At 43.0% G+C, this 26,637-nt stretch overlaps 2 protein-coding genes across 2 annotated transcripts in view; both read right to left on the bottom strand.

Annotated features, from left to right (window-relative positions):
* The window catches only part of CPZ (carboxypeptidase Z), a 40,086-nt gene extending 37,776 nt beyond the window's left edge, over positions 1–2,310 (bottom strand). Inside the window, exon 1 of the mRNA XM_051619441.1 lies at positions 2,136–2,310. Coding sequence (XP_051475401.1) covers positions 2,136–2,223 — 88 coding nt within the window. The 5' untranslated portion in view covers positions 2,224–2,310. The remainder of the gene's footprint in view (positions 1–2,135) is intronic.
* Positions 2,311–19,955: 17,645 nt separating this feature from the next.
* On the bottom strand, positions 19,956–25,724 carry GPR78 (G protein-coupled receptor 78). Its single transcript, XM_051617880.1, has 3 exons — positions 25,016–25,724; positions 24,386–24,499; positions 19,956–20,554 (listed from the first exon to the last, which is right to left on the bottom strand). Exons 1-3 carry the CDS (start codon positions 25,681–25,683, stop codon positions 20,317–20,319), a joined length of 1,020 nt encoding a protein of 339 aa, XP_051473840.1. The 5' UTR covers positions 25,684–25,724; the 3' UTR covers positions 19,956–20,316.
* Positions 25,725–26,637: the final 913 nt, after the last annotated feature.

Genomic DNA, 26,637 nt, shown 5'->3' with positions numbered 1-26,637 from the left:
CTAAAATGTCTCTTTGTGCTAAACTTTCTCTGTGTTTTTGGAGAGAATAAAGAACCTGCTGCCATCAAGCATCATGTCCCTCTAACAGGACAAGAGGAGCAAAATGTGAGGGTTAGATACAGAGACCCCAAAACAGGTCAATGGCAGGAGCCAGCAAGGGTCTTATATTGGGGTCGAGGGTATCTTTGTGTTTCCACCCCAACAGGTCCACTTTGGGTCCCAGCAAGATGGACTAAGCCAGTGTTGGATGCTGTCGATGCGCTCAGCCCACCACCGCAGGAACCTGTTACAGAACAACACCTGGCGTAGGGACGCCAGAAGACAATGAGGACTTTTGTTTTAACAATTGTAGGTGTTCTTGTTGTTTCAGGGGTTGCCGTATGGGTCCCAGCTCAATCAAAAGAAAACATATGGGTCACTCTAGCCAACAAAACAGGTCAAGAGGCAATATGCCTATCTTTGTCCTCGCCAGGTAACCCTTTCTCTACATGTTTAGTAGATGTGCCTTTAGATGACTTTTGTCACTCTTTCACAATTATTGTTAGATGTAGACTCGGTGTGCCACACTATGCTGCAAAATTGGGCAGCTATAGATTTTTATTGTTAGCACAAGAGCACGGCTGTGAAGACTTTGAAGGAATGTGCTGTATGAACCTCTCTGATCACTCGATGTCAACCCGTGCCCAGTTGTCAAAACTCCAACAGCTTACCAACCGTTTGCAACAAGACACAGGTTTAGGCCTTGACAGCTGGCTCAAAGGCCTAGGTTTAGGCCCTTGACTAAGGGGAGTCATACAATATGCCTTAATTACTGTTGGAATGATTTTGTTAGCCTTGTTAATATTACCATGTATACTAAGCTGCTTATAGAGAATGATTAATTGTATGTTAAGTCAAGCTTTCCCGGCTAATCAAATGCTCCACAAAGAAAACAGGGGAGATGTGGAGAGTTTTGCAGAAGACTGGCTGCGTGAGAAAGGTCACGTAGACATGATACAGCTGGTTAATTGTAAGAGCTGAGAAAAGGGAGTTTTGCAAGAAACCAGGACAGCATGCCCTTGAGCACCAAACCGCTGTACAATAACAAGATATGATAGAGGGAAAGCTTGGACATGAGTGTGAGAAAGCTAACCTGGGAACACTAACTACAAGAATGTAATCAAAGGTGTGGTTAACATTAATAGCTAGCCAATGGTGAGCTTAGCTTTGCACTATGTTATGAGCTTCATTATTGAGAGTATAAATATGGCCTGATTGGAGTCAATAAACGAGACTTGCTGATCAATCACCATGGTCGGTCGCTTTTCTCCAGTCGCCTCCCACAAGTTTTCCTGGAAAAGACCTTGTCACTACACTGGAATTCACCTCTCCACTCTCCCTATATAAGTGAAATCTCAATTAAGCCCACTTGATTACATCACATCTTCTAAAAGATACTGTAAATCATGTTATTATTATTATTAATCATATGGTTACTGATCCAAAAGCTTTGGATCCATTTAGCAGCATATTCCTATCTAAGCATTATTCTGATTCGTAACTCTGCTTTTCCAGCCAATCAACTCCTACAAATTCCATATTGCTTATAGCAAGCTAAAACACAGCCTACAGCTGTCAGATCCTAATAAATCTTATCATACTTTGGACTTGAAATAAGTGACCTAAAGCTAAATGTAAGGAGAACATTTTCTTAAGCAGAAAAGCACACAGGGTTGAAAAGTTCATTTTCTTGCAAATTATCATGTTCCTAGAAGACAAGGCCAGAGATGGGGCCAGTCCTCTGCATTCCCCACGACAGTGGGGGCAATTCTACTGACTGGGAGCTCTGGAAACTGACAGAAAGACACATCTAAATGTGGCCTTAAAAGACAGTTATGAGGAAACTGTATGTTCCTTTACACCACAGGTTTGTTTCTCTGTTGCAGAGCCACACCACTACCTGCCACCTCATCCATGCTTCCCAAGCGTAACCCCAGTTCCATCACTGGCAGTCTGCAGGTTTCCAAAGAGCTGATCTCCTCGTCTCCAGGAGTGACAGCTTCTACCTCCCTCACCTCGAAGCTGGGGTCCTTTTCTCTGCTCAACTCCAAGAGAAAGGAGAGAAGAAGGGGTGCTTTTGGGGTGGTTAGCCTTACCTAGGGTCTCCTGGCCGGTTTCACAGCGGGGCGCTGGCTCGGTGACCCTAAGCAGCCCGCCGAGGAGGAGCAGGAGCCTCAGGACCATGCTGGAGCCCTCAGTGCAGGCAGCACAGTGATGTGGCACTCGCTGCCTGCTGGATCGGCTCCTCGCCGGGAGCCTCGGCGCGGCTCTGGCTCCCCGAGCTGCAAAGGAAATCAGTGCACTGCAAGGGCATGCCCACGTCTCGCACTGTGTGCAGTCCAGGCGTCAGATTTCAGCGAGGATTTGAGCTTGGAAAGCAAAAAAGGCTTTGAGACAGAGAGGGAGGAGGAATGAGCTCCCCCCTCCCCTCTGTCTCCTTCTTGCAGCTTGGTTTACGATTTCATAAACAGTTGGAGCGAAGGGGGGTCCCCGCAGGGATGTGCTTGCCTGCTTCTCAGCCAACGGCCGATGCCTTTGGTCTTCATGCAGCAGTTTTCCTAAGGGAAATGGAAGCTTCGTTAGAGTGTCTTGCTTTGAGAGCAACTGCCTGGAGAGAGCAGGGGGGAAGGAGACAGAAAAACGCAAACAACAGAATGCAACTTTCCTCCTAAAGAATGGTATTTCATAACCCATCTAACTGCAAGCTTAAAGCATGACAGTGAAACTACATCCCCTCCAGCACAGCAAGAATGAGAAGCCACAAAAATAGCCACCAGGACCCCCCTCTGCATGTTCCTTCTGGGCATTTTATTTCAAATCCAGTTTACAGAAGCAAACCTCTAGGAATACTAGTCTTTGCTGTCCTTAAATAAAACACTTCACACAAGTGTAGAGAAAATCCCAGGACAACATGGATGGTAAATTTACATTGTTTCTCATAATTTTGTTTGGTTTTGGGGAGAGTATTGAGGGGGTTTTATTCCTGTTTTTAATCAGAGAAATATGCACTGCATGTTTTTTATCCCTATGCACCAGGAATGGTGGAGAATTCGACAGGATGTGAACTCCTTGTTTCTTACCTACACAGCAAAAAAAAAAACTCTGCTCCCCCCCCAGCCCTGTATCACAGAAAAAGGGATTTTTCTTCAAAAATCTGGACCAAAACAAGGTATCCTGTCTTTCCAGGCAGTGTATGTTTCTTAGAAGACAGATACCTGCTTACACATGAGAGCAGAGAATCTGTCCTTGCAGTTAGAGGTCACTGGCTCCTGCTGATCACTATCAGTTAGATCAGTAGGGAGTTATGATAATGCAGTAAACTCCCATATAGGGAAACACACAGAAGAGGCTGGCAGGGCAGGAGAAACCTGTATGGATCTCAAAAAAGCAATTGATATCTCATCATATTTGGAAGAGGGTTACACTGCTAGAAGGATTGGGAAACTTAGCAGTAATGCACATCCTCTGCTGCCAGGCTCTGCAAGGGAGGGCAGCCTTTCTTGCTGCCAGGATTTCCTACTAGAGAGTGCAGTCTGCTCTAGGAGTAAACAGCACTAAAACCCATTAGGGTTCAAAGAACAAACTTTTAAGAATATTATTTAGCTGTCTTGAGTCCTAAGCCCAGTCCCTGCAATCTAGTCTATTCTGATACTAATTCTTTCTTGACTTCCTTCCCCCTGTGTAATCTCCCTCTCTGACCTAGGTGAGAGCACTGAAAGATCAAAGTGCCAGCAGCTGGAGAGACCAAGGTGTAAGCTGCAAGGTCTAAGTATCAGCAACCGGGGGGAACTGGATGCATTTACATTTCCCGAGTGAATATAATCCTATGCCCATGAGTATGTGTGTGTAGCGTGCTAACAAACTTCAGTCTGGGTTAGCAGGCAAGTAGAAGACTTGCATCTGGAAAGACTCAAGGCCTGAATCAGCAACTGGCTTAGGAGCCCAGGGCGCAGATGTGGGCTGAGAGCTTGTGCTGATACTTGAGGGATCTGCGATTGCAAGCATGTGCACATGTGAACCCAGAGTGGGAGCATGTGTTTTCACTAGTGAACTTCAGTCCTGAAGAGTCAAAGAGAGGCAACAAGACTCTCTTGTGCTTACATTTATGTAGGTATTGTTGGTGCTGGTTAAGGGGCCTGACATCATGCATGTGTGTTTGTTTGTGCCTGCCACCGTGTGACACGTGTTCTGGAACAGAAGAGACCCCAGCATCACAACAGGAAAAAGGAACCCCTATGTCCTCCGTTGTCTGGATCTGGAACCCACCAATATCATATCCTTAACAAGCTCCACTGCACCATCTAAATAAACTTCTACAGATGTTTTGCATTCAAGCAAGATGCCTATTTGGTACCAAGATAAAAAATGAACATATTAAGTAGGGTAAATGGGGATTTAAGAATGACATTAAGGTAATTAGCAACACAGGTAGAATTATTGCTTTGTCATCACCATCTATATGTGTTTCCATGGTTGCATATTGTAAGGCATGGAGAACAGAAGGTCTGGAAGGGTTCTCTTTTAGAGTTACCTTAGATCACTTGTTCTTTTCCTCCTTTCCAGGGGATTTGAACATAAGCTTTGTAGTGAGTTTTCTGTGAAGCTTTGTCCATTCTGCTGTACCTGGTTGCCACCTTTGGGTACCCCTGTAGATTTGCACCTTTCTGAAGTGACCAGTTCAGCTACTGCTCCTCCCACCCATACAGTATTTCTGGCCATGGAGCATTTCTACTTTGTTTGGGTATTTTTCAGACCATTATTAGTACTCTGTGTATATCACCTGTCCTTCTCATATGTTTGTTGTTTCTTAGCACTGACTGTACCAAACAGGACAACTAACAAGTGTTGCAGACGTGTACAACCAAAACCTAAAAACATTAAAAAGCAATTGGGGAGGGATGGTTGGGAATAAAAAGACTTCCTCACCTCAGCCTTTTCATTTCTGCATTTTACTAAACCTTGTAGGCTTTCCAAGGAGCTGACATCAAGTTGTAGCTTAGGCTTAAATATGAGATATTAACTCCAATTACAAAAAAAATCTTTAAAATGAACAAATCCCAGAATTATGAGCAAATGCAGCAGCATCAGCTGGGTTTAATTGTTTGCACTTGAATCACCACAATAAGGTTAGGTCTAATAATTGTACTAGCTCTTACTGCAGAATACCTCTTTCCTGACCAGACCTTTCTGTTACCCTACAGTCCACAGTACAGCAGCATCCCAGAAATCCTCAGGCAGGACTAAATAACAAAACTGATTTATGTCTTTGGCAGGTACTCAAAGTAGGATTAAATACAGTACATTTAACTTGCTTGCATTCTCATGATTCTTACTATTGTCAGAGACATTTAGTAGAGGGATACATCAGACACAGACTGGTTTTCATTACCTGATTCTTTTTATTTTGGCTCTGCTGATAGGAGGTTGAACAATAAACAGAAGCAGTGCTGTCTGCATAAGTGTTTTCTGAAGGACATAAACAGACAGAGCAGATCAAAATTATAATCTGTGGCTTGTTACTCTCTCCTCCATTAGGTGTTAGTGAAGCTGACAGAATGGTGTATCGCAGCACATCACAGCTGCTTGAGTACAAAGTCAGCAGGCATAGTTTTAGAACTTTACAATCGTTTGAATTAATCCAGGAGATATTTTTATTTGCACAACAGAAACCAATCCTCACCCTGCCTTTCTCCCCTCCTTCCCTTCCCCCCCCCCCCCCTCTCAGTTTCCACAGAACAGGGCAGAGAAGAGGATCTGCTCTCAGGACAGACAGGGAGGGAATTAGCAACTTCCTGCAAAGCAATAGCAGCTTAAAAAAAAAACACACCACCACAAAGAAAACTACCCTAAAAAACCCCAAACTATTCCATCTTTGCAAGACCTTACCCCCTTATACCCTGATTGTGCTTCATGCACAGCAGAGGTCTGGGAAAAGCCCTGCAGGGCTTCACTTTCAGCTCCTAGGTGCCGAATTAAAAGGGAAGAGACATTTGTTCTCTAAACAAATATTTTTAATTCAAACTAACATGCATGTGGATAAGAGTAATGGCTGTTTTACTGTAAAGGTACGCAGACTATTCTGAGCTCTGCGTTTGGTAAGAGGAGTAGATATTTTGGAATGTATCTGTGTCTTCTGGGACCACCTACATTATGTTTCAGGAGCTTTTAACTTTTTCAGAGTGCCTTTTCTCTCATCTTTCAATTTGATCCCCTTACGACCCATAAGATAAAACAAGTTTTAGAAACTCCACAGACATGGAGAACCGGCATTTGATGGGGAGTACAAGTAGAGAGTGGAGAAAAAGACGACACAAACAAGTTTTCTCATTTTCCTACATCAGACCCTTAGATTTTAACCTAGAAAGGACCAGACATCTGCCGAGAGAACCAAGTCTAGCTGTGCTCCAAAAGTTAAGCTTCCTGCAATGGTTCCAAAGTTACTCTTTAATTATTTGTTCCTTTTTTTTTTTTTGGTCATTTTGGCATGTTTCGACATTTCTTTCCTTCATTTTCCTCATATGCTGGAAACAAAAGCAAGTAATTAATGGACGGGGTTCCTGCCCCCCCCCCCCCCCCCCAATTAATATTAGTGTGTCACAGATATGTCTTTCCTACCTGGTTAAATAAATAAATAACAAAGAAATAACTTTTCAAGCCTTGAAAAAAATTTTTAAAAATTTAATACAAGTACCACCAGTGATAGTTAAATCCTGTTTTCATCTTCTAACTTTTCACAAATTGACTAAGTCAAGACCCACAAAGTTAGTTGCTTGTACCACTTCCAGGCAATCCACTGAACTGATCCTATCATCATGCAGAGGAATGCAATTAAAGCAGAAGTTCTTACCATCCCCAATGATTCACCTGAATACATGTCTTTCTTTTCACATACCCTTCACGTGATCTCTGTGCTTGCTGAGGCTAATCAGCAAGAAATGAAGCCAGTCAGGAAGTTTCTTTTGATGTCAGGAGAAAATTATATTGAGTTAAAGTTCAGCCTTGATCAAAGGTGCAAGTGATACAAAAAACTTGATGGGAACCTGGCATGGTAGATTGAGACCACAAAGGGGCAACAGTAATAAATATGATTCTGTGCCCAGGATAACACAAAATAACATGCACTGATCTCCAAATGCTGCTATGAGAACACAATATTTTTTAAACTTCATAATTAAAAGATAGAACTGACATGAGGACCTTGGTGTCCTTCCAAAGGTTCCCTCTAATTACTCTCACAAGTAAAGCAGCAAAAGATTACTGCTAGGGGCTTACTGGTAATGCATTTTGTGGTCTTAGCTCACAAAGAGGCCCAAAGGTGACTCTGCCCAACTCTCATAAAACAAGAATAATACAAATAAGTTGGTGAGTCATAGAGCTGAATGTATTACAGCAACAAGAAAAAAAAATAAGTGTGCTCAAAAAAGAGCTGTGCTGAGAACTAAAGGTCTTTCTTTTCTTCTGATCACAGATGGAGTATTAAAAATTAATGTAAGCTGTACCAGAAAAGAACTTGACAGTCCTATTTTAAGACTCATTTCACTTCATCTCTTCTCCCTGTCTCAGAACATTAATGACAAAACATTCAAGTCCTCTAGGGCTTGCTGTGCACATTTGCAGAGGTGCTGGGAAGCATTTTGAAAATGCGACTTTGAGTGCTTTGGTTTATAGGTACTAGACAGGTGAAACATGGAACAGACCCCAATTCCTTGAAGGCAGATCCTCAGCATTTTCCAAAAAAATCAGGTTGTCCAACGCCGAGACTCCCCCAAAATCAGGTGTTAGACCAAGGACCACTAAGTATTTCAAATGATATTAGCATGTCCTTCACTGGGGAAATTCAAAACGCCCCTGGACGCCTTCCTGTGTGATGTACTCTAGGTGACCCTGATCTGGCAGGGGGGTTGGACTAGATGATCTTTCGAGGTCCCATCAAACCCCTAGGATTCTATGAGAGTTCTGAGGATTTCAATTTCTCTTTCAGAAATAAATTTCTGAGTCTCAAACCCAAGGCCAAAGTCTCACTGAAAGTCAGGAGAAACAGTCTGTTAAACTAGTTAAAACTGAATGTTTTTAAACATATTTAGACACTTTAAAATTGCATATCAGTACACTGAGTCTACATCCAACTAAGTATGTGGCCCATGATAATTTCTAAGTGTCTTAGTATTTTTTTTCTATATGAAGGTCCAAGTCTTTAGAGTGGCACAACCTAAATTTCCCCTGAATAGTCTTTTAACACATAAAGAATTTTAATTCTGTTTTTATTTTCCTCTTTCATTCAAAGAATTTACAAATCATCAGTAGAAGTTACAGAGACCAAATATTAAACAACTCTAAGATCCATTTTTTGCAAGCAATCTTTGGAAGACATTCTAAGCTGCGGTATTCAGGTGAGCTCTACTTGCCATGCCCAGATTGAAGATGTGCTGAATTGCCCACAAAGGACAAAGCTGCTGGACAGGGAGAGCAAAGATGGAGAGACCAGGTTGGAGGCCTTCCTAGGGATCATTTGGGAACCCATGCAGCCAGCATGTTCAGCAGCATGATACTCAGCCGCATGGAGGTATTGCAAAAAGCCTGCCTGCTCTACAGAGAGCAAGCTGGCCTTCTCTCAGCTTTATCAAAGCCCCTAAGGGCATAACCTATGCCAGACCAAGGTGCAGCATCTTAGCTCCCTACGTTATTTGTAAGAAAGTCATTAGTTCCTGGAGATGGTGCCCTCTTTCAAATGCATTTGACAGCATTATCTGTGGTGGGTCACCAGCCCAGGTCTGTCTCCTGTGACTTGTTCCAGGGTTCAGACAGACTCCTGGTCAGCACTGCTCTGGGCCACCCTTCTGCCACATTATTGTGTATCCAATGACATTAAATCATGTGTGTTTTAATTTCAGAAAAAGCATTAACAAATTGGAAAGGCTTTGGAGAAGGGTAACAAATAGGACTGGAGCTTAAGTGTGCACTCATTGTGAGAAATAATTCAATATGTGTTTTTCTTCACCAAATAATTACTAATTGGATATTCAGGAATAGATAAATATTTCAACTATGTAAGACACTTCTGAAAAAATAAATTGTATAGGATAGGCCAAGCCACAGTAATGAAAGGTCAAGAGAGCAAGAACAGGGCAGTCAGGGAGAGTACAAGGAAGGCTATAGGGTCTTTAATGCCAGTCACAGGCTAAACTCTGGGAACAGTCCCAGCCATGGACTAAACACTGGGAACAGCTCCTTCAATTAGTCAAATCTTGCTTTTTTAAAAAAAGCCACTATTTTGGACTAAGATCTCTGCCAATGTAAATTCATTTAGTGCTGATATAATTAATAGAATCATAGAATGTCTTGGGTTAGAATAGACCTCTAAAGCTCATCTAGTACAACCCTCCTACAATAAGCAGGGACATCTCACACTAGAACAGATTGTTCAAAGCCCCCTCAGGCCTGACCTTGAATCTCTCCAGGGATGGGGCCCCCACCACCTCTCTAGGCAACCTGTTCCAGTGATCCACCACCCTCATATCAAAGAACTTTTTTCTGATGTCCAACCTAAAACTACCCTTCTCTAGCTTAAAACCTTCACCTCTTTTTGTGTTGTTACACACCCTTGTGAACAGGTCTTCCCCAGCCTTCTTATAGGCTCCTTTCAGGTATTGGAAGGTCACTATAAGGTCCACCCAGAATCTTCTCATCTTCAGGCCATCTTCAACTTCCTCAGCCTGCAGTTGGCCTTCTGGACTGCAATTACACATTGGCAGCTCATGTCCAGCTTTGATCCACTGGTACCTGGTAGGTCTTTTTCTGCAGGGCTGCTCTCTAGCATGTCTTCCCCCAGCCTGTATTGATATGTTTGGTTGCCCTGGCCCAGGTGCAGGACCCTGCATTTGGCCTTGTTGAATCTCATGAGGTTGATCTGGGCTCACTTCTCCAGGTCCCTCTGGATGGCATCCCATCCCTCTGGGTTAATCGACCACACAACCGCTTGGTGTCATTGGTAAACCTGCCGAGGGTGCTCTCAACGCCACTGTCAATATCGTTAATGAAGATATTGAACAACACTGGTCCCAGTACAGACCCTTGAGGGACACCACTTGTCATTGTTTTCTGTCTGGACATCGAGATATTGAGCCAATTCTTTATCCACTGAAGAGTCCACCCACCAAACCCCTATCTCTTCAACTTAGAGAGAAGGATGTTGTGGGGGACCATGGCAAAGGCCTTGCAGAAGTCCAGACAGTGATACTGCACTGGCTAAAGAGCTGATCCAGATCTGCTAAGTCTTATATAGATATAAGAAATACCATATCATCCACATATCAAACTGAAGTCTATGGAAGAGGTTTCTTCTCCACTCCTCCAGTCTACAAGGCTTCAGAACAAGACCCTTGGCAGCTTAAAAGCTGCCATCAATTGTTCTGGCCACACTATTAGCTCCCTATGACACCTAGGGGTTTGTATTTTTCTAATTTACCTCAACTCTTCATTTCACTTGGTTATTCTCTACTCCTTTTTCATGATAAGGGAACAAAAAAAGAACCAGTCACTTATCAACATTTTAGTTAGTCAGGGTCTTCCTTTAAGCCACTTGTCAAGGTTTAACACTGGATCAGTGATTAAATGAAGTACAGATCTTCTCTGTTAACCTCCCTCTCACTCCTCAGAAAGGGAAAGGAAAGAGAATAAGGAAGAGACACTTTCAGATTGGAAACGAATGTACATAGCTTTGATTAAAACAACAATGATGAAAAAGAAAATTATAAAAGATACAGAAATCTATACAATACCAATATTGCTGTTCCCCTCCCAGACATGCACACCCCCAATACTGGTCAGGTCACCACCAAGGCTGCAGGACAGGCTCTGGAAAGTGTTGGACTGAACTCCTGGATTCAGCAGCAGACAGGAACCGGATTCAGGAATGCAAGGATAGGAATTAAAGGCAGAGGAACTACAGAGTCCTCCCAGGATGCAGGCCATGGATGAAGAGAATTTAACCCTAATTATCCTTCAGATTTATACAGAGTATGATGCCTTCTGGGATGGAATACTTAATTGGATCAATTTTGGTTACCTATCCATTTAGTTCCTCCCTGCAACAGTGTCACAGGTGTGACCCCTTTTCCTCTCTTTCATTTCCAGTGCTTAAGAAGTTTAGCAGAACAAAGCACTGACCTTGGTTCTACATACCATTCTCTAGCAGTAACTACAAATATTGAGCATTATCAGTCTTAAAAGCAGGCACAGACTCAAAACCATACTGTTAATTTCAGAAAGTGTTGATAGTAAAATTAGTAAAAAGAAAATTGATTCTGTCCTGGCTTAAACCAGGACAGTGCTGTTAAACAGGACACCTTCAGAGCACAGATATCCAGAGAAATATTTGCAGGAGCTGATTTTTTTTTTTTTTCCTACAGATTACTCTGCTAGGCACAGCTCTCTAGAGCTCCTTCTTTCTTGTTGAAATAAACTACCTTGCACTAGGAGGTAAGTCCAGCTTTCCTCTGGGAGGAAGATGCCAAGATGTCAAAAACCTTGCTAGCTAAGAACAAGCCATTTACATACTCCACATTATGCTGGACCTGTTTAGCTTCAAGTTGCCAAGCAACAGCTACCCTCAAGACTCATCAAATCAATGCAGCAGCAGTATGGGAAATAACAAGGCAAAAGGTCCTGAGATCCATTTGTATGTATTTTTGCAGGTTCGTATCACGTACAATCGGAAGTCAAAAGGTCACTGACACTCTAAGGGCTGAACCTGAGAGCACCAGCATTGGAAGTAAAGGCTGTGAGCTGCTAGGACAAGAACAGATGTGTAGCCATTATGGAACAAGCACAAAGAAACCCTCTATGCATCCACATTGGGTATGTTGCATTTCCATCCAACAAGGTGAGAAGGTGTTTTTTGAAGCTCCAAAATTAACAGTTTTATTTTTATGAGGAATTAATGATGCCTCAATTCAGGCATAAATGCATAGCTAGTAGTTATATCTGAAACTGAAAATGTGACAGTAGTCATATTAGTACTCCTCTGTGTGCCTTCAGCTGCAGAAATTGGTAGGCTGTATTCCCAAGGGACAAAATAGATTCAATAAGACTCGTTTGATTCCTTTGCCTGCTTTCCTTGTCTATAAAAAAAAAAAACCAAAAACAAAACAACTGAGGAGCAGAGCTCTCTTTCTAGTTTAATTTGCATGTTACTCTCCTGCTCAGCTGCACAAAATTAAAAACTGAAAAAGCTGTAAGTGGAAAATTAATTAAAATAACAATTAAAAACTTCCACAGAAAATTAAAAGCACAGATTAAAAACGTGAAAATTCCCTGACAACAAGCTGAGGGCATACATCAAGGAAAGAAAGGGTCTGCATATCCTGGTTTTCAAATGACAGAAACCAGAGGGCAGGTAGAGACCAGGTAGACCAAAGGGCCTAAAAGAAAGCTAGGGAGGGACTTCTTATAAGGGCATGTAGTGACAGGACAAGAGGTAATGCCTTTAAACTGGAAGAGGGTGGATTTAAGTAAAACATCAGGAATAAACTCACTATAAGGGTGGCAAGACATTGGCATAGGTTGCCCAGGAAAGCAGTGGATGCCCCATCCCTGGAAGTGTTCAAGGCCAGGTTGGATGAGGTTTTGAGCAACCTGGTCTAGTGGGAGGTGTCCCTGCCCATGTAAAGGGGGTTGAAACTAGATGTTCTCTTAGGTCTCTTCCAACCCAAACCATCCAATGATTCTATGATGACTTTAAAAGGCTGTGGAGGAGAGAAATGACTATGCTTTCAGCAGTTGCAAAGGGAGCAGAGGCCACAGAGATGCAAAGAGCAAATACTGCTGTTCCTGCACCTGTCCAGCTCTAAGGCCAGACATGAAAACAACTGAATAGGTGGCATGAAGAAAGCCTGTGAGCAAAATGTACAGTTAGAGGGTCTATTATTCCTTGCTCTGTGTGATATGTATGTTTCAAAGAATAAATAAGATTAAAGAAGGAACAAACCCTGAGCTTGAATCACTTTTCAGAAACCCTGTCACAGTGCTCCTCTGGGTCTAGAAGAAAGGAGCCTACAAGTGTCACATTCAGCTGGCTGGAATGATGGTGATTTCTCAGCAAGCCCAGGTATCTGTCAGAGGGAGGACACCAGGGGTATCCCCACAGAGACATGATGGAGAAAGCTTAGGAAAAAACACCTCTCAGGGGTGTGACTGTCAGAGGACTGCAGTACAGCCTGCCCTACAGACATACCATCTGCATTTTCAGTCTGCTTAGTATCTTCATGTTACCAGAGAAAAAATTGCACTTCTCAGATTACATAGCAATTCAGTGCCATTAATGTGCTTTGCTAACATTTACAAGAATCCAAGGATATATTTTTTTTAAGTGTGCTTAATTCAGTCAGTAGACTTCTTAACTGTCATGGTCTTATATGGTCTTCTGGAAAGACATCTGCAAGTTCAGACTTGGACTCTACTGATTAAAACCTTCAAGTAAAATCTTGTCTTATCTCCACCTGAAGTTAGTGAAGCCAGGATCTTGCCCTTAATGTATTTTCCCCTTCCGTTATGCCTCTGCCTGCTAAGCAAATGGGTGGTACATAATACATAGATCCAATAGAGTCAGCTCTCAGAAGAAGAACAGGAGCATCATCTCTCACTTTGTAACAAGTGCCCTACACACTAAACTTCACAATCATGGTTACAGAGTCCATGCTGTGTCATATACGGCATCTCAAATTCTCATTTGTACAGTGGGCAGGGCCCCCTTCTAGCTAGCTTCCAGTGTGGCCAAAGTAACATCCTACAAAGAAAAGAGAGATCCCAGCCAGATCTCTCACACCCAGATAAAACCATTGTTACTCCATCTAGACCAGCACAAAAGGGAGCTGTAGCTTCAATACATACATTTGTATTTTATCAGTAAGGAGTGTTTGCTGCTTCTTTTTATACAATGCTGATATGTCAAACTCCTTAGAATGGAAAAAGGATCATCTTGTTCTTATATCCTAAATAGCTTTCCTCCAGAAATTCAACTCAACTGTCAATTCTGAGGTATCCCCAGACATCATGAGAAGCACATTTAAAAAAAACCCAAAACACATCAATAGCTTTGAGCAACATATCAACAGATTCATGATACTGTTTGTCTGCCATTCCTAGGTATCTCCCAAACCACATTTCATGCAATTTGAAGTTTTTTTGGCTGTGTGGTCTTTCATCTGCCTACGCCTCAGGTCACCAGAGAAAAGCTTCCTGCAAGGTTGTAAGAATAAAAAGATAATTAAGCTTTCAGACTATTGTGAGGAAAGCCCAAAACATATTGTAAATGCCTGAAGCAGGGTCCATAAGCAGCAACAGCAATAAAAATCTAATTAGCTGAAAAGCCAGATTTCAAGCTGAAGCTAATCTAAGCTGGGCATCTGTAAGGACTGATCAGCAGTCATTTGTAAAACAAAGGTCATGTATCACTGATCAACATTTTATTTTTACCATGAACAAGGACAATTATGAAACAGAAGACCTAAACCATGTTTAAATAATTTCATGAAGAAACACACACAAACCTGATCATTCAGATCCATGCCATGGAGCAAGAGCATTGAGTAATTTATTGGGTTTTGATAAAACATTCTGAAAATGTGCCTCAGGGTTGACAGCTGCAAGTGAAGAGAACAGTGGTTGGATAGCTAAAGACAGGAATTATAAAAGTGAAAAGAAGGTGGTAATGAGTCTGCCACCTAAGGTCAGGATCTACTGAAATACAATCAGTGTGCTAAACCTTCAGTTGGGAAAAAAAAAATCCTAAATCAGAAAGTGAGTTAAGTAAAGCTACTCTAGGATTAGACATGAAAAGCAGGGGTCTTCTTAGGAAACATTTCAAGGTTTCAGTCCATTTGGTTTAGGGAAGACAACTTGAAAGCTTATACATGTGCTGGATAGTTTGCTCCAAATTTGCTGGATACAAACCTGTATATGCCATGTGCAAACAGCAGGATACAGTGAAATGGATGGAACATGCACAAAAAATAACTTAGGCTGTGAAAGGGGATTTTGGGTTTTGTTTGGAGAGTCTTACTGTCCACAGTGGGCTGCTCAGCATCTTGCACAGGCAATATTCAATAGTGGATTGCACTCAGAAATTAAGATGCTTCAATTGTAGTTTGTAACATTTCTGAAGGCACCTTCTTAAAGAAGTTGTGTGAGTGAACTGGATCTGCAGTTCTCAACACTCAAAAATTCCTTTAACCATATGGATCCTATGACATTTAATATACATGCATTACAATATGCTTCATTTGCATAGAGAACGTATGAGAAGCCTGGCTGGAGCGAGTGGCGGTTAGTGCATTGCTCACTTACAGAAAAGAGTAGAGACACCTAGTTTGCATCGTGCACCCACCCTCAGGTCCTGGCAAGGAAAAATTGCTGATAGAGGGAGAAGAGCTAGGGATATGCAGAAGTGGGGTTAATCGTTTGGCCCATGTCACATCCATAAGCCACAGGGAAAAGCAATTTGAGCTCAGAGAAGGAGCTGGTTGTATAGACCCTGCTAGGTGACATTTTGCTCTCCCAAGCTTCTGGCACTGAAAAGTATTCATATATTTACAACCTTTCTTAAGGTCATCTCTGCTGTGTCTCCAGTTGAGCCATTAAATATTAATTTGACCTCCTTTCCAAAAATAAAAAGCAGAACCTTTAATTTATTTGTGAAATTAACACCTCCCACAAACCAGGTGTCCTCCTGAACCAGACCAAACCAGCCATTTGCACTTCACAATCCTGAAATAAGCTGTGCTCTTTCCAGACACAGTTGCTTGTTCATTCTGCATGCACAAGTACATGTTATTATTTTTTGGGAAAAAAAGCCTTAAATACAACAGAAAATATGCCCTCCAGGTGATGCAGCCAAACCTTCCCACTCACACAGGATAGTTAATTTCAGCTTGGATTTGTTTTTTTTAAAGCACCTTACCTAGATGAGTTTGAACATCTTTTCACAGGTTATTTTATCCAACAAGGCTCAATGCTGCTACCTACCTCAAAGCTCAAATTTTAGCCATAACTGTAAAGAGCATAATCACTTCCTGGTTCTGTAAGAGCACTTGCATCAAAGGACTTTGGTTCCCACATGCCTAACCACATAATAAGCCTGACATTGCAATTAGCTCTGAGATTTCATTACAACCATTATTCATATTAAGACAAGGTAAACGTGTATTCGATAATCACTGAACTGCACAGATTATTTGCAAAAGTTTACTAGGTGCTCATTTAACCAGATGAATAACATGCCTGTGCTTCTGTGAGGCTAAGGATTTTATGGAGTTAAAAAAGTACAGAACCCAAGGTCCTCATTGCTCAGCTGCCATCAAAGCTCAGTGACACATAAGCTTTCAGTATCACACAACTCAAGAAAACTAGATCTGGTTTTACACTTGGACCGCAGCACATCTATCTTGTCAAGGCTTGGCAGGCTGGGATCCAGCTTGTACCTAAATCTTTTGGGAATCTGTAATCTCTAAGCAGTACTTCACCTTTATTGCCTTAGAAACTCAGTGTGACTGTCAGTCTCAGAGTTTACTTGTAACATAAGTGCTAGGCAAAAAAAAAAAAAAAAAAAAAAAAAGTTTCTATTTGCTTTGGAAAAGGAGACTCTTTGTGATAAGTAAAAAACACATCACTCACCTAGAAAACAGGGCACGCAGACTCACTTCTTTCCTCTGAAGAGGCAAATTCAAAACTCCATCCTAGATCTCTCCAGAAAATATACAAATTGTCAGCCGAATGTCTTCTCAGTTGCATGGACTAATTCAAAGTTTGTTGTGCTGCAGAAATTATACTCTAAACACCATTAGGATCAGCATGTCACCCAAGAAAGGTGTGGTCCTCAGCTCCAGCCTCTGCAGCCAAATTACAAGTTTGGAGAAGGGGAGACTTCTTTTTGGTGATTCATAATTTTTCCTAAGCAGCCACAGGTGGGTGACAGGCCCTCCTGCTAGAGAAGCCATCCTATCAGGCAGTTCCTGCTGACCCCCAGGGTGCTTCCAATGCCTCAACACACCTCCCAGGTATTTTCCAGTCTCTTGTTTCCTAGCAAAAGCCACTCCAGGCCATTGGGTAGGAAACCCAGATGAAGTTTCCTGGAGCACTAACTTGGCAAGAATGTCAATGGCAAGATGTCATTTTGTCTATCAGGCTTCAGCTTTGCTGGAAATCACCTGATCCAAGCCAAACCCTACTCTCAGAACTGTGTATCCAATGTTTGTTTTATCTAAAATGTCAGTAAGAGTGAATGTACAACTTTTCCCATTATAGATACATGTGAGATATGTGTTCATATCTATCTATATATATATAGATATATATAGATATACCTGTATACACACATATATATGCATTTAAGAGATATGTTCTCATCTCCAGTATATCACTAAATCCTTTGATCCTTTTTGCAGCATACCAAAAAATGGATTCAGAGTGTGGTTTCCCCCTACCTCCTTCCATTCCTGAATAGGACAGAGCATGGTGAATGAAGCACCAAGCTAAGAGGTTTTTTTCTGCGTCAGGAAATGGGGAGAAAGAAACTGAGACCGCTGAGTGCTTCCTGCTGCGTTAGGTGAGTAGAGCAAGCCCTAAATAAAGCACTTAATGGCAAATCAAGACTGAGAAGACTAAAGCTCTCCTCACTCTTCCTCAGTTTCTTGTGTCTTTACATTTGGAGCATACTGTAGACCTTAGCTTCCTAATTCCCCATGGAAATTAAATCTAAAAGATGTTGTGGAACACCCAGCTCATGCTTCTTTTTTTTTTTTTTTTAATCTTTTTTCTTTTTCTTTTTTCCCTTTTTAAAAATCTATACCTATGCACCTCTGGAAAAGTTCTATGTTTTGTGAGGTTGAGTGATCTTGTAAAATGTGCGCATATCAAACCCCTCAGCTGGCATGAATAAGCTTCATCAATTAAATAAACAGCAGATATAGCAATTTAACTGTGTCCTGTTTTATACCTTTAAAATGTGGCTTGCAGTTTGAAAACTTTAGAAGTTTATTGCTGTAATAGCTTTAAAGTTGATTACTTCTTTTCCCCTCTACTATTTTCTTGATTCTAAGACAGAAAAAAGCAAAGTAAATATTTATTACATTTGTATGTCTTGGAGGTGACAATTTCATACACTTAACTATAAGCAACATCTTCCTTTCTTAAAGTGGGCACCATTTTGTTTAGGAATCCAAGGTAAGCTAACAACTGCAGGTATCATTAAACTCATGTTTATTCACAGAAAAAACCTTTTGGCACAAAACTGGCTAAAAAAACTAACTGAAAATTTAACAACTGTCCCAGCCCCCCAGAGATATCTGGTCATATGTTGCAGCTGAAATGAAAGGCTGAAGCATCAGGTGTTTGTAGTGGCATGGCAGAGGGAGGAGACATGTGGAGGCAGAAAGGGAGATAGTAAAACTGGAAAGATTCCACTGACAACTTTTTTTTTTTTTTTTTTTTTTCTGAAATACTGTATTTACACAAAATTGGAGAGAGTACAAATACTTTACTAAGAAGACAAAACCATTATAGTACATTCAATATAAACACAGGCAGAACTATAGATGCAAAGCAGAGAGGCCTAAGGTACTTGCATGGGAAACAATAAAAAGAAAAGCATCAGAAATGCCTCAGAGATTAAAAGCAGAAAATAAGCAAACACTGCATTTGTTAGGCAGCATCACTTCTCCTTGACTTCACTGAGACTGCAAGAAGGTGCTCTCCTTCCTCGCTGTAGATAGTGGGAAACACTCTCTTGATGTGCTGATTGCTCAATACTGATTCTACAACATGGTCAAGTGTGTACTCAATTTTCAGCATGAGACCAGAGCTGTTAACTTCAAAGTATTTGTGCCTAATCACATGCTTATATGCTTAGTTTGACCAGGAATAGCCTCCTTAATGCTTAATAGGGTCAAATCCACTATTACATAAAAAATAAATGTTCTTTACTGTCTTCCTTTTTTTTTTTTCCCTTAAAATATATTTTAGAATTGCTTTAGTTTTCCCTACACACTCGATTAGAAAATAGTAACTTATTGAATTCCATAGAACATAATGATTAATGTCTTATATAATCAAAGGAATATTGTTTGAAAAGAATACACACAATTTTCCAAAGCATGGTTAGATTTAAAAATAAATAAAAGAGAAAAATACATGTAATAATAAAGCAGCTTTGTGTTTCTGGGCATTTGGCAGCAGGTCCGTTATACTGTCTCTCAGACATCTCTTGGTATCAGTTAAAATCAACAGATTAATTGATCATTACAAAATAAAAATTGTACAATATTATTACAATCCACCAAATATAGCCAATGCATGAAATATTTTACACATTGTATATCCTTTAAAAAGAATGAATATATTTTAGCCTGTCCTTCAAAAACAGATAGCTTCTGAAGTAATATATTTGAAACAGTGGTATCTGTCACTTCTACTGTCTAGCTGATTTGGTTTGTTTTTTTCTGAATAAAAGCTCATTTAAGTAGGACTACTAGCTCAGTGATGAAACTATAGTGCTATTAACTAAATTCCATATATGTCTTTGTTACTGTTGCTGCAGTTATTGTCATCACATACAACTGAAGTGCTAAATATTAGTAACTCAGATATGTGGACTTTGGTTATGCTTGATAGAATACTGGCAATCAAATATATGTATCACTTCCTAAAGGCTATGTTACAATCATGATGCCTAGTAATAAATAATAACAACAATCTCAGATTCAAAGTGCTGACCCATATCACTCACTTGAGGCACCAATACATGAATCAATCAATTAAAAGACTTATTTGTAATGTTCAAAACTAACAGAGCAGTTCTTGGGCTGCCAAGTTATATGCACAGCACAGAGGACTCTGAGCCTCTCTTTCCTGGGGATTTTCCTGGGGATTCCTGGGGCCCCAGAAGACACTGGAATATCACATTTGATGTGGAATGTTCCAAGACATACCCAGTCTTCAGACATGGAACATTAGAAGATGTCTTGGCTGCTTCAAAGGCTTCAAAGGCTTCAAAGGCTCTCTTAAACCCCCTCAAGCATATTCCATTCATTCAGTGACAAGGCTTTGTCATATATTGTAGTTGGCTGCAGACCAGGGAAGAGCCTTTCATGAAAGTCCACAATGAAATGCATCACATTGATGCAGCTTTCACACCCAGGAGACACTGTCACCACTGTCAGCATGAGAGAGCAAAGGCAGCTTTCCAGCAACACCTGTCTCACTGGAAGGGGAAAACTTCTCATGTTGTTAGTTTGCTCTGTGCAAGCAGTAATCGTTTTCAGTGTCAAGAGAGCTGTTGTATCCTGATGATGGATACAGGTCCCTCTTCAGTATCCTGTTGACTATGTTGATCAGAACTTTTTTGTACTGTTGACGCAAAAGTGAGTAAACAAATGGATCTGATGCAGCCTTACTGTAGGTGAGGCACTTGCTTATAATTCCCCAGTAGTAATTTATGGTAACAAAAGGAAGGAGCTCTATCAACCTGTTAAACATTAAAGAGAAATGGAAACACTCGTGTTATATTCACACTGAGCCCAGTGCTCAACTCATTCTTCATGAAACATTAAAGTAACACTTTTTTTCTTACAGTACACAATCCCTGTAGGATAAGGGCCCTGTATTTTTTTTGCTCTTTGGACTCAATAAAAGCAAACTGAACTTTCCTAGCAAGGCCAGTGGGAGACAAAAATCATTCCCTCTATGGAAACAGAGCAAATATGTGTTTTCAGTGTTGATGCGTGAGTGCCTGTGAGATAAGAAAGTGTTGCGGTTTATTGCTCACTTTCTGAATTCAGAGTTGTGTTAGCCAGTGCGGAAAATCTTGGTGACATAATTGACTTGAGGCATCCAGACCCACTCAACTCTGTTGCCTAAGTACAGCTGTCTAGTGACACTTGAGACATTTAGGCATAACCCCTTTGGCATCATGCTACTGCTTCTGGAGGTTGTGGATCTTTTCTAGGTCCTGTGTCATATCTGCCAAGCTATGTAGAAGTTTTGGATGCTATGCAGCATCTCAAACAACACCAGACACCTGGGCTAGATCACTGAATCCATCTCCTTGGGTACAGAACAGTGAACCTGCATTATACCACATCACATAGGCAAAGTGGATTCATGGTAGACTGTTGTATGAAGAAAAACATGGTAATATTTCCGAGTGATTTGGGTGGCACCTGCAATCCCATAGTATGCTTAGGAGCACAGCTGTATCTACTTACCTGTGAAAGGTCCTGCATGCACTTGGCTGACTGCAGGTTTGGCCAAAGAAAACAAGGAGACAACACTTATCATCATTATATGACCAACTAGCTGTCTCCAGACCTGTGTCTCCTGGTCTGTGCTTCATGGATGATTAGTGGCCTCAGCACTGCTGCTGAGATGGGTGTATTAATCATGGAGAGTGAAACTGCAACTAAGTTAAACAACTTTTCCACTGAAGTGCTAGCAAACCTTCACACTGTTCCAGCAAATTTCTGGCACACAGCTCATCTGCAGTGGGTAAACTCTCCATGAAGGCAGAAAGAACAGGGGAAGAAGTTTTATTATCTGTACATCTGTTATGAAATCTTCTGCAGGAGCATAAATATAAAATTTCACTATATTCACTCCAGAAGAAACAAAACAAAACAAAAAAAAAATGATACCATGAGACAAAATAGCCCATCTCTGTACCCTAAACCATCACTGTAAGACGATGGAAGGTCAGAAGTTTCCTCAAGGCTTGAAGAACCTTCTGGCCTCTTTCCAAAGTCCCTTCACATAGAAAAGCTCAATTACCACCACCGGGACTGAACATTGCAACAAGTAGTTGAACTTTGATAGGAGAATTTCTCATTTATATGTGTAAAAGTGAAACCATTCACATAGCAAGTGTATTTAAAAAACAGATGACTTCTGTCTGAAGCTGCTTGGAAAAAAATTCCAGTGAATTCAAAACAGAGAGTTTGGGAAGAAAAAAAAGTAAGAAATGAATGTATAATAAATGATACTTGCTCTATAGTTGTTTAGGTTCATCTCATCCTGTATATCATCTTAATACAAGAAGTATACATTTGATCTTTACATGATTGATGTTTTTTGTAAAGACACTAAATAAGAAGAGTAAAGTATCATAAAAATAGATGTATTGCTATGTGTTCCTTTTAATGTATGATGGGCCCAAACATAATTGCACTGAAGCCAACAGAAGAAAAATTACACTGATTTTAATAAGATAAAGGGCCTGGCCAAATCAAGTCAGCCTTAGAAACATCCATCTGAATGCATCATAGTATCATTTTCTTGTTTTCAGGGCTGCTACAAAAAAGATGATATTCATCTGTCGGCTCTTAGTGATCAGACAAATATATTGCTAATGATGATAATCTCATTCACATTTCTGAAATGAGGAGGAAATACTGAGCTCACAGAGCAACCTGAGTCACCACGCCAAAGAGCAGGAACACAGGGAGAGTATCTTTCACATTGCCTGCAGAGAGATTGCTTCAGTGCCACTCCCCCTAAAACCAGAATAGGGGAAGAATGGTGAAAAGGGCACAACAGCAAGTCCTCCAACCACACCTCCACCAACTTCTCTCTGGTTCTGCCTGGACATTGCCTTGCCTTTGGCACAAAGTGTCTCTGCGGATGTCCTCCCCAAATACTTTCTATTTTTCTGTCACTGAACCAAGTCAGTCCTTGTGACTGAGACAGAAGCTGTACATTTACATGCACATTTACATAAACCAATCTTCAGTCTTCTCTCTAATGGCACATGAGGTACCTACCAGTTTATCACACATCTCACATTTTGCCAAATGCAAGGTCTGAAGAGAGAAGTCACTTTTATTTTTGAAGTTTATGAGAAATATTTCCACTCTGAAAAATGTGGCAATGATGGAATTTGCTGAGCTTGGTAATGTTCAGATGGAAAGAAGATCAATATAATTATATCCTGATTATGGCAAAAGTAAGTAGAAAATGACTCAGAATGCACCAAACTGTGATAATTTAACCTTTTAGCTCTATGATGTAATGTTAATATTTGTAATAATCCTTTCAACTGCAGAAAAAAATGCAGGTATCCAGGCAATCAGTCAGGAATCCTTTGCAACATACAAAAGGGAACTGAAATAAATGTCAACTTATAGGTTAAAAAGCCTTTCTCATTTTTGGGCACTGGCCTAAATCTGTCCCCTTACCCATGTAAGAAAAGAGCAATGACAATGATCATAAATGGCCTATACATATGTATGTGTGTGACTGTGTAAAATTAGTGGGCTAGAAGTGGCTGATTTCTGTAACATGGTGTGGCTGCAGACCCTGGCAGCTTGCTAGCAACCTTGAGGAAGCCCTCACCGGGGTAGTTTTGCAGACTAGTATAGCTTCCTCCACAGAAGTCAATTCTCTTCAAGGGTGTCTTGCACACACTGTGAAGTGGGAAATATTATTTTAAAATCACTTGTGAAAGATGTAGCCCATTTTATTTTAAAGATGAAAGGCTAAATCATGAGGTGCTGCAATTCAGTATGGTTAGCATTGGCTTCCAGGTCACTGATTTATGCAAGATTTTAAAATAATAACCATATGTTGCATAAATACTGTACAGGTATAGAAAGAGAATGATGCATGATGACATAAAAAGCTGCAAACGCCAGGGTGGATGCCAATAATTCTGGCCATATTGAGGAGTGTGGTGTTTCCTATGCATTTTAAAAGTCTAATTATTGGTTTTCCCAGGAGGAAGATCTTACACCTCATCACAAGGCCCTGCTGCACCATTAGCAATGTATTTACAGACATTACTGTTTCCAGACACAAAGCTTATCTGAAAAATTATCAGCCTGGATAAATTTATGTCATCTCAGCTTCTAGTAGCAGCAAGTTTGGCCTTAGGCCCTGAAAAAACCAAACAAACAAACACCAAAAAAACAACAACTTGAGCTCGTAAGGAAAAGCTTTCTGCTTTTCTCTCTATTGCTTAAGTTGTGCTAATAAGGAAGAGTGGCAAGTCTTTTAAACTACTTTCATCTCCCACTGGCACGTAATTAATTCCTGGTACTTGTCCTAAAAGCCTCTTGCTCTTGGCAGGGGTACCCAGACCTGGCTGCAATGAAGAAAGGAGAGCCCAAGGCTGCTAAGGCTTTGTCCAGTATCCTGGGTGTGCAAGCAGGGTCAGTGCGTATGTGAGTGTGTGGTGTGCTGTGAGTGTGTGCTTTGCCCCTCAGAACCAGCCCTGACACCAAAAATTAGCTGTAGCCCCCCCAGGCACCTGTGAATCTGAGGGCATACCAGTCCCAGAAAATCCCCCACCCCAATAGGTGATACTAACCTGGTGATAATGTAAGGACCAAAACAGACCACGAACGACCCTATAAAAATACTGATTTTCTTAGTAGCCCGCTGCCTCCTCCGTTTCTGCTCATTAAGGCAGCGCTGCTTCACACTGCAAAGGGAAAAGAGCAGGCGGTGGGTTAAGGCAAAGAGGGAGGAGGTGAGATGTGAGCCCTGGGGAGAGAGGAAGGACTCACTCTCAGGCTGAGAGCCCCAGTCCAGGGGCTGGGGAGGGAAGGGCAGGGCAGGGCAGCCCCTGCACCAGTCAGGAAGAAGGCAGCCCCGGATCCAGGGGGTAGGAGCCCCTAGGGGAGGGGAGGGCAGCTCTGGCCCCCCCGAGCCCAGGGACAGCCTCGCTCACCAAAAAAGTGGGTGCCTGTTAAAGGGAGCTCGGGCAAGGGGGAGCACCAGCGAGCAGGACTAGCATTTAAACAAAGGAGGCTACAAATGCACAAGCCACTGTCTTCTGGCAATGTAAGCAGCGTCTGAAACTAGAGGCAGAAGGGCTTACCATGTGGCCAGGGCACGCAGGAGCTCAGGAAAGGGTGCTGGGGAGGCAGGATATCCTCTCTGCCTGGGGTACCTACCGCAAGTGCCCCGGGGCTGTGAATACAAACGCACACGTTACCTGGGGTGGATATCCACCAGCAAAACCAGAGTCTGCATGGTAATAATGTCTATCCGCTTGCAATGGAACCGGGCAACTTTCAACACCTTTAAATAGGTGAAACACAAGATCACCAGCGACAGCATGAAACTGGTGGAGTGAAAGACGATGGTGAACACTGTAAACCTTCTCCGCTCCGTCTCTTCCTTCAGGTGCAAGGTGCAAGAGGCATAAACACTGCTGTAATCTACCCATGAGTAAAACAAGGAAACCAAGGGGAAAGTGAGGGAGTGGAGCCAGGAGTAGCCCATCAGTATCACAGCATCCTTATACCGCATCTTGCTGGTGTAGCTTAAGGGGAACACCACAGCAATCCATTTGTCGATGCTGAGTGCTGCCATGCTCAGCATCGTGTTGGAAGTCAGGAAAGTTTCCAGGAAACCCACCGCTTTGCAGACGCAGCCCCCGAGGGGTTGCTGATTCCTCAAGATCCCCAGCAGGGTAAAAGGCATGTTCAGGACGGTGAGGAGCAGGTTGCAAAAGGATAAGTTCACCAGGAAAACCCCGGCGACCTGCTTGCGGATCTCTGTACTGTAGACGAAGCATAGCAGCACCAGGAGGTTGGAGAGCAGCGAGACAACCAGCACTAGCACGAGGAGCAACGCCAGCAGCACGCCTGCCAAGTCCATCTCTCAGTGGATCGCTTGGAGCGGGCGAGGGCAGGAGGAAGGGGGCACCTGAGCCGGCACCGCAGCCTCGCCTGCCGCCCCCCGCGGCCGCCCGCGCATGTTGCCGGCTGCGCTGGCCGGGGGGCAGGGGCCGGGGGAGCGGGGAGCAGAGCCGGAGGAAGCGGAGTGTAGGCAGAGGGAGCAGGGGGCGGGGAGCAGAGCCCTGGGTACAGAGAGAGGGTCGAGGGCACCGGGACCGGACGGCTGGCCTGGGCAAAGGGGAGAAGACCCGCGGGGCAGAGGGGCCGGGGTCCCCGAGAGCGGTGTCAGGCAGCGGGATCCGGGAGGAGCGCGGCAGAAGCCGACGGCAAGGGCACCGGGGCACCCGGAGAGCGGAGCCGGAGGTAAGGGGGAGATCGGGGCACCGGGGACCGGAGCTGGGGGTAGCGAGGCCAGGCGTAGCGGGGAGCCGTGGCCGGGACAACGGGACCGAGGGGATGGGAGAGTCGGGGCTGGAGCACCTGGGCAGGGGGTATCGGGGAGCCTGGGCCGTAGGGTCGCGGGGCTGCGGATATTGGGAAGCCGGGGCCAGGGGTAGCGGGGAGCTGGGTCTGGAGCAGGGGCAGGGGTGTCGGAGAGCCGGGGCAGGGGTATCGGAGAGCCGGGCAGGGGTATCGGAGAGCCGGGGCAGGGGTATCGGAGAGCCGGGCAGGGAGCAGCGGGGAGCCGGGGCCGCCGCACCCGGGCTGGGAGCAGCCGGGAGCCGAAACCGCAGCCGGGGCGCGGTGCTCGCTGTGCGCTGTCCGCGGTGCTGAAGCGGGCGCTGCCCCGACGGCCGCGGTCCGCCCGTGCCCCCCGCGCCGGCGCCCCGTCCGTGCCCGCCGCGGCTGCCCCTCCGCCGGGCGCACCGGCTCCGTCAGGCACTGAGCGTCCTCCCCCGCTGCCCAGCCCCTGAAATACTCCTGCCGCGGAGCC

This window comes from Apus apus, chromosome 4 (assembly GCF_020740795.1).
Source record: "Apus apus isolate bApuApu2 chromosome 4, bApuApu2.pri.cur, whole genome shotgun sequence".
Classification (NCBI taxonomy): domain Eukaryota; kingdom Metazoa; phylum Chordata; class Aves; order Apodiformes; family Apodidae; genus Apus; species Apus apus.
This window is presented reverse-complemented; position numbering and strand designations above follow the sequence as displayed.